This window comes from Toxorhynchites rutilus, chromosome 3, assembly GCF_029784135.1.
Source record: "Toxorhynchites rutilus septentrionalis strain SRP chromosome 3, ASM2978413v1, whole genome shotgun sequence".
Lineage (NCBI taxonomy): Eukaryota > Metazoa > Arthropoda > Insecta > Diptera > Culicidae > Toxorhynchites > Toxorhynchites rutilus.
In genome coordinates, this window is record NC_073746.1 from 132,826,060 (window position 1) to 132,840,502 (window position 14,443).

At 40.3% G+C, this 14,443-nt stretch overlaps 2 protein-coding genes across 2 annotated transcripts in view; one reads left to right on the plus strand and one right to left on the minus strand.

Moving 5' to 3' along the window:
• The first annotated feature begins 280 nt into the window (after positions 1–280).
• Positions 281–1,570, plus strand: LOC129772852 (estradiol 17-beta-dehydrogenase 8). The gene is made up of 3 exons (XM_055776366.1): positions 281–519; positions 613–1,230; positions 1,287–1,570. The coding sequence occupies exons 1-3, from the start codon at positions 480–482 to the stop codon at positions 1,367–1,369; spliced, it is 741 nt and encodes a 246-aa protein (XP_055632341.1). The 5' UTR covers positions 281–479; the 3' UTR covers positions 1,370–1,570.
• The window catches only part of LOC129772848 (serine/threonine-protein kinase ATM), a 64,134-nt gene continuing 51,157 nt past the window's right edge, over positions 1,467–14,443 (minus strand). Inside the window, exons 17-18 of the mRNA XM_055776360.1 lie at positions 1,985–2,714; positions 1,467–1,929 (exon numbers count right to left, since the gene is read on the minus strand). Of these exons, the coding sequence (XP_055632335.1) occupies positions 1,575–1,929; positions 1,985–2,714 (1,085 nt within the window). The 3' untranslated portion in view covers positions 1,467–1,574. The remainder of the gene's footprint in view (positions 1,930–1,984; positions 2,715–14,443) is intronic.

Below are 14,443 nucleotides of genomic sequence, written 5' to 3' on the forward strand. Positions count from 1 at the left end.
ACTTTTGAACTACCTGACCGATTCAGATAATCAACATATCAACAGCCAGTTAACTAGTCTTTTTTAGAAAAATACTAAAGTTGCAAAAAACATGGATTTCGTTCTCGTAATTATTGATTATATTTGTTTTTACGTGATTTTTTTTTGCGCGCAAACATCAGTCGCGTGAAAAGAAGAATTCAGTGTTTCCAAAAAGTTTGCACGAACTTTCCAGACAACCTAATGTTTACGTTGAACACATCCTACAGATCTCGAACGCACACCCAAAAAAATGCTTCGGCGGAATGTTTTAACGTAAAATGTGTGGTTCAGCAGCATACATATACAAACGGTCCGCCAGAATCAGATGTTGCGTAGCTAACATATACGTGATTAGTTGTTATCTTACCACAGGTGATGAGCTAACATGTCCTAGCTGTACCTATTAGAATTGTTGAATTTTACTGCCCGTTTAGTCTTCCAAAAAAGTGGGTAATACCATGAGTGGATTGTTATCAGGACGCCTCGCTTTTGTCACGGGTAAGTTCAAGGTCGGCGAGGTTTCTTGAAACTGTACATCATAGAAATTCGAAATAAATTTCAAGTGATTCAAAAATAATCGTGTTCTCACAGGTGCCGGATCAGGAATCGGTCGGGTAACCAGCCAGCTGCTCGCCCGAGATGGTGCTACCGTCGTAGCAGTTGATCGTAATCTGGATGCGGCCAATGCCACTATTGAAGCCCTCAACACGAAAAATGATCATATCGCCCTCGAAATGGATGTATCGTCTAGCGATAGCATCTCCAAAGTGCTGAGAGCAGTCACCGAAAAATATAAGCGTCCACCGACGATTGTAGTCAATTCCGCTGGCATTACGAGGGACAACTTCATCCTCAAGATGCCGGAAGCTGATTTCGATGCGGTGGTTAATGTCAACCTCAAGGGCACCTGGTTGGTCTTGCAGCAATTCGGCAAAGCCATGGTGGAGCATAACAGTGGTGGTTCGATGGTGAATGTTTCTTCGATTGTGGCCCGAAGTGGTAACATGGGTCAATCGAACTATTCCCCAAGCAAGGCAGGCGTCGAGGCAATGACGAAAGTGGTGGCACGAGAATTTGGACGGTATAATGTGCGCGTGAATGCAGTAGTGCCCGGGTTCATCGAAACGCCAATGACCGAAACGGTCCCGCAGAAGGTGAAAGATATGGTTATTATGCAGTGTGCACTGCGACGTTTCGGGAAGCCGGAAGGTATTTATTCCATGGCGTGAATCGATATGAAAACTTAACGGTGGTATTTTCCCTAGAAATTGCTGAGGTTATTTCCTTCCTGGCATCGGATAGGAGCAGTTATATCAACGGAACCTCAATCGAAGTCACCGGAGGATGAGCGAGTGACGAACGATACGTTCAGGTGCTATTGCATTTATTCACTTCCAGTGATACCGACCAGATATTTTGTGAGTGAGGAGTGTTCTTTCAAATCCGTGAAAAGATACATTTCGTGATAGTGAACAATGCTTTAATGCAACGCTGAAACAGATATAACGACAATAAACGAACGAACGTGTGAATAAATTCGTAACATGTGGCTTTTACAAGTATGGTTGCCATCCATGAAATAACTGACACAAGTTTAGGTTGCTAGTGGCAGCAAAAATAAGTCTTTCCACTTGTCCTTCAACGGACGTAAATTTCTCATCTTCCTTCCCATTCAGTTTCTCACTAACGCGTAGTAAGGCACGTTCCGCACTGATGTTCACTGCACCTTCTTTGGAAGTCTCTGTTGCGGTTAAATTACCACCATACATTTCCGCTCTCTGCTCCCGAACAGCCTTCTTATTGGACATGACATTCCAGCTGTACAACGGATCGTACAAAAGAACTTCCAAGATGGTCATGATCGGTGCATGGTTGTTACGCAAAATCTCCAACGTTTTCTCACAGGATCTGGAACAAGAGTTTTTCATGTTATGGATGCAATTTCACCAATTTCCCGACTTACTTTTTAAAAACTCCCTCGATGCCACTAACACCCATCCCAGCCACCATATCCCTGCTCAATCGGAATGGGATCGTTTCCGGGGTGGGTAGATTTTTCCCCAATTCAAATGCAATGCCAAAATCTATATGAATAATCTCCGCTGTTTTTTCGTCCACCAAAAGATTCTGCACATGTCGGTCACCTATCCCCAGAATGTAACCGATCATCGAAGATACCGCGACACTTTTAGTGTAACTAAGGCGTCGCTCGAACCACATACCCGGCGTGAGGAACTTCTCGAAGAAATAATACTGAAACACGGGACTGAGCCGCTGGCAGATTTTCAAGAACTTTTCCTGTTTGGTTTTCAGCGAAGATTTCGCCATTTCGGCAAAAGATTTGCGGGCATCGGTTGGATTCAGATCTTTGGGTCGGTAGCGCTCATGCGCTGGTACAAGCCAACCCCCGAACGTCGTTGTGTTCGAGCACCACTCCAAAATGCCACTTTGTCTCGACAGGGGAACCACCTTGTAGGTGCGTACCCTAAGCTTCTTCCGATTTGCGTCCTTATCGTTGCACAGCAACACGTTGAGGATGCTGAAAACTTGCAACATGACCGCATCCTGACGCATATCATCTTTTCCTTTGATCAGCTGAACGCGGTCCTGCCCATCCATGCAGTGACAGATCAACTTCTTCGGGGCGTTGATGCCCCCGACACCTTCGATGTGATCGTTCCACTTGTGTATTCCTGTAAAAGAAGTGAGTATTGTTATGGCGGGTTTACATTAGGGAGATCTATAGCTATAGATGGATTTATTCACGTGAAAATAGGTGTAAACGGATGAGAATAAATATGATACACTTATTCGAGGTATATATAACTTGAATAAGTTCAGCATATGTAAACGCTTGTGAATTTCTCACTGGTGAGAAATCACTAAAGTTAGATGCAGTTCTACTTCAGGTGAATAAATTCACCGAAGATATGAATATATTCATTATAGAAGTTCACGCTAGTGTAAACGGTTGATGAAGATTATAGGAAATATGATGAGATTATAGAAATAATCTCATCATATTTCTTCACATGAATATATCCCTAGTCTAAACCCACCCTTATATTATACAGATTTTTGCCGAAGTGGTTTTTGCCGTAGGATTACGTCTTTCGGGAACATATTGGGGGTACAAATTGAAAAACAAAAATCGATCGCATCGTCCAATTTTAAACGCTTATTGCACAGTCATTTCATGATGGATTGATAAGATTTTTGTGAAAATCGATTTCGGCACTCCATAACAATTTTTTTTAATTGAATAAAATAATACAGGTAAACTTCGATATTTTTCATTTCATTTATTCATTCATAGATACTTGCAGAGTAAGGACTTCTCCGATATAACGTACATTTCACTTTCAAAATTGTACGTTGTATCGAATTGTACGTTATATCGAAGCATAATAAAGTACTAATAAACGTAGTCTATAATACATTATTGTGTTGCTGTTTTAGTAAAGTTAATGAATAACTACAATCAGAAGACGAAGCCAGCCTTTCTCATGATGTTTCCCTTCGTACTGTTGATTAAAGCTTGATTCATTTAGAATCCGGAATCACAAAACCAGCTGTATTTTGGGATTGATTGAAGGTACAGAACTTGTTTTAGCATCACAATACAGATAATTCATTGTTCTATCAGGAAAAAATTATAGGAGGTTGTATCCAAGATACGATCGCATTGTTGACGTAGAACTTCGCTGTTATTTTATAAAAGTCGCTTGTTCGGATATTATTCTATAATGCTGTGAAATTTTAGAAACAACCGCTTAGTAGAATACTCTCTGAGATGTTTTTTTTCAGTTTTTTGATGTTTTTTTTCAGTTGATGATAATAGATTGATGATTTATTTTTGCCTTTGCAGAACAATACACTAGCATATCGTATGTCGCAATTTATTTCATGTCAATGCATTGAAAATTTACCTCGAACGCTATTCCGGTGGCCTTTTTCGCAATTGACATAGACTCAGCTACGGTCGATTAAATACATGTTGCTCCAGCACCATTATTCCACATCTCATATCTACATCAATATATCTTTAGCACCGCGAGGAAACAACAACAATGACAACACTTTCAAGTATCAAATATCATGCTACTATTATTTAGTATTGCCTCAGTGGGATTGCACCATTAGGCATCGTTCGTACAACGTAAACCAAGCGCTAAACAAGCGTTCGCTATAGCATACATGCTATTCTCAAAAGAAACGCTTCTGTTCATATCACTGGCCTCGAGAAAAGTTACTTTCTCTTGCTCGAGATAAGCGCAGCTGTCACCCTTAGTGGAGGAAGTTTTGCTACTGGCAAGTGAAACCTAATCATATACAAAATTCCAGAACGACATTTACTTTCTTGGTGACTAAACAAGCGAAATAAACTCTATTAATATCAATAACCTCGAAAACAGTAGCATTGCTTCATTATGATTAAGATTAGCGCAAATGCAATCCTAGTTGAAGGCAGTTTTGCGATTGGCACGCGAACCCAAATAACTTATAACATTCCAGTACGACATTCAAGATGCTTGGTATTCCCCAATGGATTTTTTGGCGCACAACCTTTATGCCTGCTTCGCCATAACGTCAGTTTAATGCATACATGCAATGTCAAAGGCACCAACGAAGCCCTTATGATGACGAAAATCAAACAATGTTAACTGCTTGGAAAAAGACTGAATTATGCCACACAGCTTGTACTCTGCTGTAACACCCATCGATGCGAATTCGCTGATGAGTTTGTCAAGAGCGACCGCCTTCACCACCAGCGGGGGGAGCTTGAATCTGATTGCTGCCTGGGTAATAGCGTTTACATTTTCGACCGACGCGCCGAAGTCGTCTACTTCGCTGTTGTTCGATGCGGTGTCACACTCGCGAAGACTCGGTTCAGTGCGAGAGCTTTTCACTGCACCAACATCGCGTGCATCATTAGATGATGCTTGCCTCGAAATTTTATTGCTCCTGGCAATGCGTTCGTTTTTTGCAGGGCTCGAGCCTGCCTTTCTCTTCTTCTTGCTCATCACACAATACGCGAAGCGTCTAATTTATGACGCGAAAAGAAAAACACACGATACGAATAACGCGAAAAATGAACTGAAAACACCACACGAGTGTCCAAGTTGGATTACCACTGGTGGGGTCCAACCATAGATCGAAGCGCAGCGAAAGCAAAGTGATCTAGATTGCTCAACAGTCCGATGCCGAATGAAAGTTTGCCTCAGCGAGATCCACTGTTTATACCAAGGCCCGAAATCTTCGAAGGTGAAAAATGAAGACCGACTCTACTCCTAGTAGCTACGCTTCGACTAGAACTGCTTCGGCAGTTGCCGCCAACAAAAAATTACTTGACTAAAAAATGAATTGACTAGTGCTACCTAGCGAGGATGACTGGTGAACTAGTACAGTCAGTGGTTATTTTAACTGACTCGACTAATGAATACAAATCTGCCTCTTCATTCAACTGACTTCAATCCACGTTTCCATTTCCCCCTGATACTAATTTTGTACACGCGTACGCACGTCCATATAAAGAGGAACGAAAACTTGATTCCTGATGTAAAAAAGTAGTTACCCCATCAATGGACGGTTTTTTTGACGTAGGACTACGTCTAACCGGAAGATATAGGGGGTGAAATGGAAATCTAGGCACTGAACAAGTAGGAAAAAATGCAAGATTTGGAACGCTTATAACTCGAGCATTTCTCAATAGATCGCAAAGGTTTTTGCATCAATTGATAGGAAATATATCTACGCATCTATAATAACGAATAACATTTCATTTTTCTTGAGATAAATAATTGAATAATTGTGAAATATCAAGCATTCTCAAAATTCACTATGTGCCCATTTTTGATTGGTCCATTTTGTGCTCCTCAAATCGTACCGACCAAAACGGGCAACCAGAGCAGCAGCGAAATAGAATGAAGCACGATTGGAAAGGAAAAAGAAAAAAAAAGAACGAAACATTGGTCGCAGTCTCACACATGCGTAATTCTCGAGCCAGCCAGTCAGCTTAAAAATCCCCGCTCCGCTGCCGTAACGATCATTCTCATTCAAACCGTACACCACATCGGTTCGCATCACAACACATCAACAAACCAACCCAAGCACCCATGTCTGGACATGGTAAAGGAGGAAAAGTGAAGGGAAAGGCAAAATCCCGCTCGAACCGTGTTGATATGGAGTTCCCCGCAAGGGTAGCTAGGACGAGTGCGTAAGTACCAGTGCACCAGTCCACCTAGCCGCCGTTATATAGTTTCGGCCGCCGAAGTGATCGAGTTGGCTGGTAAAGCTGCTCGCGACGATAAGAAAAACCGCATTCAGAACAGAACACATCAAGACAACAACAGGCAGTTGCAGCGAGTGGCGAGTGGCAAACGCAATCGCAAAACGGCAGCAGGTAGCAGAAGAAAAAAGTTTGTTCTTTTTACAATCTGCTTTGGTGGCAAATCCAGAACAAGGCGGCATCGAGGGCGTTCGAAATGGTTTTTTTTTTCAAAACCACGAGTACTAAGTTTTCTAAATTGGAACCATTCCATAAAACAAGGCGCTTTTCAGGGCCATTAAACCTTCCAAAAAAGAGTTTAGGAAATAAAGTTCAATGCGTTCTAAAACATTATCCAAAATAATAATAAAACACAAATTGATGTTTTCATAATTTGTTTGCCAGGATCTGATGAGTATGTGAATTTGGCAGTAGTTCTGAGCTTATTGATAGTTGGGGACTTTCAAGATTATTGAATTTTCACCAACTCTTAAATTGTTTCCAGATTGAAAGTATAGTAATTTACAATTAGTTCGACATTTAGCTAATTGGACGGACATGTAATGCGACTTATTTAGTTGGACATTTTTGTAAACATAGAGATCCAAATTATGATCGCACATTGAAAGTCGACACTGTACCACTGTCATCGCAAATGTTCAATTACAGGTTCAAATCGCCTCCAATGCGACACTGAGTGGCGCTTCGGTACGTTTTTTTTTATCCCATTTATTTATTTATCAGGCTCATTAGCATTTTATCTGTAACATAGCCGGGTTTTTATCGTGTACATGTACATATGTTTATGTTTCTATAAATTGTAAATTACACAGTAGTTAGTAGTAGCCATTTGGGCGTTAAGTTTTCTGTTCCATTACATTATGGTGAATTACACAGTAGTAGCCATTTAGGCGTAAGGGTATTATTTCTGTTCTTCCATTGTTCAAGCGAACCGGACAGCGGAGACAGTTGATATTGATCATTGTTGGGTTATTTATAGAACAGCAGCCCGTTAAGTTAAGCAAGTCAAGGGAAAGGCAAAGTCTCACTCGAACCGTGCAGGTCTCCAGTTCTCTGTTGGTCGCATTCACTGATTGCTCCGCAAGGGTAACTAGGCCGAACGGATTGGTGCCGGAGCACCAGTATACCTAACAGCGATTATAGAGTTTCGGCCGTCGGAGTGCTCGAGTTGGCTTGCAAAGCTGCTCACGACAATCAGAAAACCCGCATCAAGAACAGAGCAGCTTCGGTTCGGCGCTCATCAAGGCAACAATTAGTTTCAGTGAGTGGCAAAGTGCTTCTCCGGCACGTCGCATTAAATGTAATTTACTGAACAATATGTCACAAGCTGGATAGGAAGAAATTTTCCAACTGTGAAAGCTGTGGAGAGTGGCAAACGTAATAGCTAAACAGGAAGGTTTAACCGAACAAGATGGGAATATCGAGTGATAACAAAAACACAACACCAAAGGTTCTTTTCAACCCTCAACATATTCATAAAGAGTAAACAGTAAACTAATCCATTTTTCAGGTAGATAGGCAGGTATTCACGTAGGAGAAGAAAATAAAACAATATATTTAAAATATATATTTAACAAAAGCTGTCCCCTTTGTATAGTCCTACGTCACTCCGGTTATGTCCCCGACATTACCCACCCGTCTTTTTTTACCCATCGTGAACTCAACCCAACGAACTTAGACATTTATCAAATATGCTATGAAGGTCCTCGCATTAGTATTAGTTAGTATTAGGCGTGCAAAATAGCGCACACACACTGCACGCTATTTTATACGTGTGAGTAGTTTTCGTGTACGCTACAAAAAAAATCTAGCTCACCTGTAGCGTTTGTCAAACCACGGTGAACTCAAACATCGACGCATGCATAAAGATACATGGGAAAGAAAGAGAGGAACAAATTCGTTTTGGGGGAAGTCACTTCAAAATGCAATGAGGACAATTTGACTGGGAAGAATTGAATGATATAGTCGAGTCGGTAGAGGGAGATAGCGACTAAACGCCCGACTGACTGTTCAGTCGTTTTGGCGGAGAAACTGCGTGAAGAGCCAAAAAGTCATTTACCGACTGACTATGGATATAGTCAGTCGGTTAGTCAGCCGGCTATCCTCAGCTGACTATGACTATGCTGAGCCCTGGTTTATACTCTAGGCAAGTATTCCTCTTCATTCTTCTTCTTTTCCTTTGTTCATGGAGGCTTTGAATCCTGCGGTTTCCCCTTTGTTGCTCGTCGATAAGTTGCTCGTTTATGACAGCTCTGTTCGGGAAAGCACACAAATGGACAGAACAAATGTATGGGAAAATAGAAACGCTTACAGTTTTCATGTATTTTAACCATGTATAAACCAGGAGATTCTAATGTATAGCATATTAAACAAATCTTAGGGAATTTCCGATCAACTGAAAAATCTCAACCGTTAACCAAACGGAAATACTTCGTTCTGATTGGTCGAAATCGAAGATACAAGCATCCCCTTGTACTCACAATTGTTGCTCATCTGATAGATTTTCGAGAGTTTTGTATCAATCATTCTGAGCATTACAATTCATTACAGTGAAAATGAATAAAATTATATACTTTGATACAGAAGATATAGTTTGATACAGAAAAGTAAATTTTTAATTTCAGAGCGGTATTTCACCTGAGAAATTATTGCCATTTTCGCTTCACACCAACAGAACACGAAGCTTTATTCGGAAAACGCGACATCCAACTGGGCTAACAACGATGTCGTTGTACATATCACATATGGGAATTATATTTTTTTTCGAACTTTCAAAAATTTCAAAATTTGAACCATAACATAACATTGATCTACGAGCAGAAAAGAATACAACAAAATAAAGACAATTCAAACCAACACCAACACATTTGGCTTTTCATTTTTAGTTATTGGGTTGGGGAATAAGTTCATAGCGCTTTTATATCTCTTTTTTTACAACGATTTGTTTTCTGTTTGGCAAAGGGTAAGTATACATTCGATAGAACTCCAACTCCACTCCTCTTTCTGCTTAGTAAAAATATGTTAATTGTATTCTTGAGAAATCAACATTTTCGACACCTGTTCTTCTTTGCATGGAAATGGTTTGCAAAGCTCAAAAATGACGACTTCGACGTCGACACACCCTTCCTGTAGGCAAACCAGCCCAGGAGGCTGAAGGCCTCAGAAATGAAGAATAATAAAAATAAAGCCCCTTCTAAATTTGATGAAGAACGATCAAATCACTTTTAAAGGAGAACGGTCGCCAAAACCAGTCATGAATTGGCAGAAAAAATGAACTGCGGCGAATATATAATTGAATAACTTATTGATATAATTTTGTTTTTCTCTCCGCTACATCGATCTACAGAAAGAGACGAATATAACAAAATAAAGACGGCTTGCATTGGACCATGCTTTCCTCGGGTTTCGCGTTTACCAACACATTTGGATTTCCCTTCTTATTTATATAGATGAAACTATAGAGTTCAAAACCATGGTGCCTGGAGAAATCGGCATTGAAAATACATGAAAGTAGGAGTGCTTTTGTTCCCACCGAAATGTGTTCCCTAACAGAGATTTCAAAACAAGCACAGTGTAATTGTAAAATCGTATATGGTAGCCGTTGTGTTAAAATGACTTGAAAACAATTTATTTCAATTTTCATAAATAGAAACCAATGTGTGTTCCCGCTCGAGAACGACTCGTCCGGTTTAACCTGTATGTTTCGTTGCGTTCATTTTCACCCAAGGAAAGTTCATGTGGCGATAAAAAATTGGAGAAGTGAATGAATATTCAAAAAAGTGATTTCCCATATGCTCTACATATCGTATTACATGCTGTTAGTACAATTTAAATTCGCATTGAGGCATAAAGTATCGTGTTCCGTTGGGTTTGAGGCGAAAATGGAAATGGGTTGAATATACATTCAGAAAGTAATAATTATAAAAGAAAATTACATTTTCATTTCAAATATGTTTTCTCTATAATAAAGTAATATTTTTTTCTGGTGAGAAAAATTGATAATTGTGTTCGATAATGATAATTATCTTATATTACATTGTGAGTGAAATCCTACGTCAACTATGCGGTCGTGTCTCGAACACAACCCTCCCGTGACTTCCTGTAAAGCAGTCTTCAGAAAACAACGGGGTGCTAATGTGCAATAAGTTTTCTGCACTCAGGTGAACTCTCACTCATTCTATACACATGCGCTCTGACGAATGCACACTAAAGTGCCAATTCGCGTTGACGACATTGTACTTCGTTTTACGACTTCGGGGAGCGTCTTAGATAGTAGGGGAGGTGGGGGTAAAACGGACATGTTAAGAAGAACTTCAAGTGTATCTTTGGAAACTTATGTTTCCCAAAACTTTGATGCAGTTTCTTGCAATTCAATATACTGTCTCTCTGTATATTTGACCTAATTGGTCAAATATTTTACAAGAAAGTGTTTTTCATTGTTTTTTACTGAAATTAAAACAGACCGAAAAACGCAATATTTTTTTTCGGTGCTGGTAAAATGGACATATAGTGGGGGTAATATGGACAGATTTGTAATATATGAAGCGTAGAGGTTTATCGATCGCGAGGAATAATTTTATTCAACCAAGGTCTGAACTCATCACGAATGTCCGTTGAATAATCAAAAATCGAATTAATCCACCTAGAAGTGACTGTTGTGACAGCTGATACTTTCTTGCGCCTTTTCAGTGGCATCACTCTCCTCCTGATGGATTCCCTTCTGGCCTAAGGTGCACAAACAAGTTCTTGGTGACACCGTTCATCAGCGCTTTCATGATGAAGGAAGTTAGCTTCACCACAACAGCGACATGCTCCAATCGCTGTTCAATTATAACTGAGTGGATTTCCGAGCGGCCCTCGCTTATATAGTACAGTAACAAGTATATAACGCGTAGACATTTCATCTTTCGATAGAAGTGTTTATCATACCATTTCGTTCAGTTGTTTAGGAGCTATTAACGCTCAAAATCTCTGTCTCCGGCGTAACACTTTCGTTTTCGAAACTTCGATTTTACACCCCGATATAGAAATGAAAGACGTAGTCCTACGTCAAAATTTTCATTCCAATTTTCACATTTTAAAACTGGCTTCGTGTCTTCTAATCTGGCCTAGATAACACTTTCGAGTTTGACGCCCAAATTATGGACCCGAATTGAAAGTCGACACTGTACAACTGTCATCGCGAATGAAAATTATCATCTCGAATTTTCAAACGGGACTTACATAAAAGTGTTGATTCTCACAAAAAACTACCCTATACAAAATATCAGCTTAATCGGACTTCATTTACTAGTGTCGCGTAGTCGTCAAAGTTTGAATTTTTTGAAAACCCTAGGGGGCAGGGGTGGTGGCCGGTGGTTACATGATGCAATTTGTGTTCAAATTTTGTCATTTTGACGTAGGACTACGTCTAACCGGAAGATATAGGGGGTGAAATGGAAATCTAGGCACTGAACAAGTAGGAAAAAATGCAAGATTTGGAACGCTTATAACTCGAGCATTTCTCAATAGATCGCAAAGGTTTTTGCATCAATTGATAGGAAATATATCTACGCATCTATCATAACGAATAATATTTCATTTTTCTTGAGATAAATAATTGAATAATTGTGAAATATCAAGCATTGTCCAAATACACTATGTGCCCATTTTTGATTGGTCCATTTTGTGCTCCTCAAATCGTACCGACCAAAACGGGCAACCAGAGCAGCAGCGAAATAGAATGAAGCACGATTGGAAAGGAAAAAGAAAAAAATGAGGGAAACATTGGTCGCAGTCTCACACATGCGTAATTCTCGAGCCAGCCAGTCAGCTTAAAAATCCCCTCTCCGCTGCCGTAACGATCATTCTCATCCGAACCGTACACCACATCGTTTCGCATCACCTCACATCAACAAACCAACACAAGCAGCCATGGTTGGATATGGCAAAGGAGGAAAAGTGAAGGGAATGGCAAAATCCCGCTCGAACCTTGATCTGGAGTTCCCGCTCGTGTTGATCTGGAGTTTCCCGCAAGGGTAGCTAGGTCGAGCGCGTTAGTACCAGTGTACCAGTCCACCTAGCCGGCGTTATATAGCTTCGGCCGCCGAAGTGATCGAGTTAGCTGGCAAAGCTGCTTGCGACGATAAGAAAACCTGCATTCGGAACAGAACATATTCGGTTCGGTGGACATCAAGACAACAGGCAGTTGCAGCGAGTGGCGAGTGGCAAACACAATCGCAAAACGGCATCAGGTAGCAGAAGAAAAAAGTTTGTTCTTTATACAAACTGCTTTGGTGGAAAATCCAGAACAAGCCGGCTTCGAGGGCGTTCGAAATGGTTTTTTTCAAAACCACGAGTACTAAGTTTTCTAAATTGGAACCATTCCATAAAACAAGGCGCTTTTCAGGGACATTAAACCTTCCAAAAAAGAGTTTAGGAAATAAAGTTCAATGCTTTCTAAAACATTATCCAAAATAATAATAAAACACAAATTGATGTTTTCATAATTTGTTTGCCAGGATCTGATGAGTATGTGAATTTGGCAGTTGTTTTGAGCTTATTGATAGTTGGGGACTTTCCTGATTATTCAATTTTCACCAATTCTTAAATTGTTTCCAGATTTAAAGTACAGTAATCTACAATTAGTTCGACATTTAGCTAATTGGACGGACATGTAATGCGACTTATTTAGTTGGACATTTTTGTAAACATAGAGATCCAAATTATGACCCCACATTGAAAGTCGACACTGTACCACTGTCATCGCAAATGTTCAATTACAGGTTAAAATTACCTCCAATCCGGCACTGAGTGGTGGTAATGCGACGTGCCATTGAATGTAATTTACTGTAAAATATGTCACAAGCTGGATAGGAAGAAATTTTCCAACTGTGAAAGCTGTGGCGAGTGGCAAATGCAATCGCTAAACAGAAAGGTTTAGCCGAACAAGATGGGAATATCGAGTGATAACAAAACAATAAACTCTTTTGACTTTTTGTGATCCTGAAAAGGACCTTTTTTAGCCTGTATGTGAATCCAACGAGCGAACAAATCGTAATGAATGTATTTTTTTGCCATCGCTCCCTTTTAACGCTCATTCGTTCGTCTCGTTGGACTCGCCCCTTTGGCTGAGTCTGCCGATTTGTCTCTATCCTGTGAGTGTGTACCGCTAGAGTATAAAACACGCGGACCCCAAAAATATATCTTATTTTCTTTCAAACCGTAAACCCGTGTGGTTGTACGGCATCGGCATCGTGTACTCAACAAAGGAGGAAAAGAGAAGGGAAAGGCAAAATCCCGCTCGAACCGTGGTGGTCTGCAATTTCCCGTAGGTGTATCCGCCAATTGCACCGGAAAAGGTTGCTAGGTCGAGCGCGTTAGTACCTGTGTACCAGTCCACCTAGCCGGCGTTATATAGTTTCGGCCGCCGGAGTGATCGAGTTAGCTGGCAAAGCTGCTCGCGACGATAAGAAAACCTGCATTCGGAACAGAACACATTCGGTTCGGCGGACATCAAGACAACAGGCAGTTGCAGCGAATGGCGAGTGGCAAACGCAATCGCAAAACGGCATCAGGTAGCAGAAGAAAGAAGTTTGTTCTTTATACAAACTGCTTTGGCGGCAAATCCAGAACAAGGCGGCATCGAGGGCGTTCGAAATGGTTTTTTTCAAAACCACGAGTACTAAGTTTTCTAAATTGGAACCATTCCATAAAACAAGGCGCTTTTCAGGGCCATTAAACCTTCCAAAAAAGAGTTTAGGAAATAAAGTTCAATGCTTTCTAAAACATTATCCAAAATAATAATAAAACACAAATTGATGTTTTCATAATTTGTTTGCCAGGATTTGATGAGTATGTGAATTTGGCAGTTGTTCTGAGCTTATTGATAGTTGGGGACTTGCCTGATTATTCAATTTTCACCAATTCTTAAATTGTTTCCAGATTTAAAGTACAGTAATCTACAATTAGTTCGACATTTAGCTAATTGGACGGACATGTAATGCGACTTATTTAGTTGGACATTTTTGTAAACATAGAGATCCAAATTATGACCCCACATTGAAAGTCGACACTGTACCACTGTCATCGCAAATGTTCAATTACAGGTTAAAATTACCTCCAATCCGGCACTGAGTGGTGGTAATGCGACGT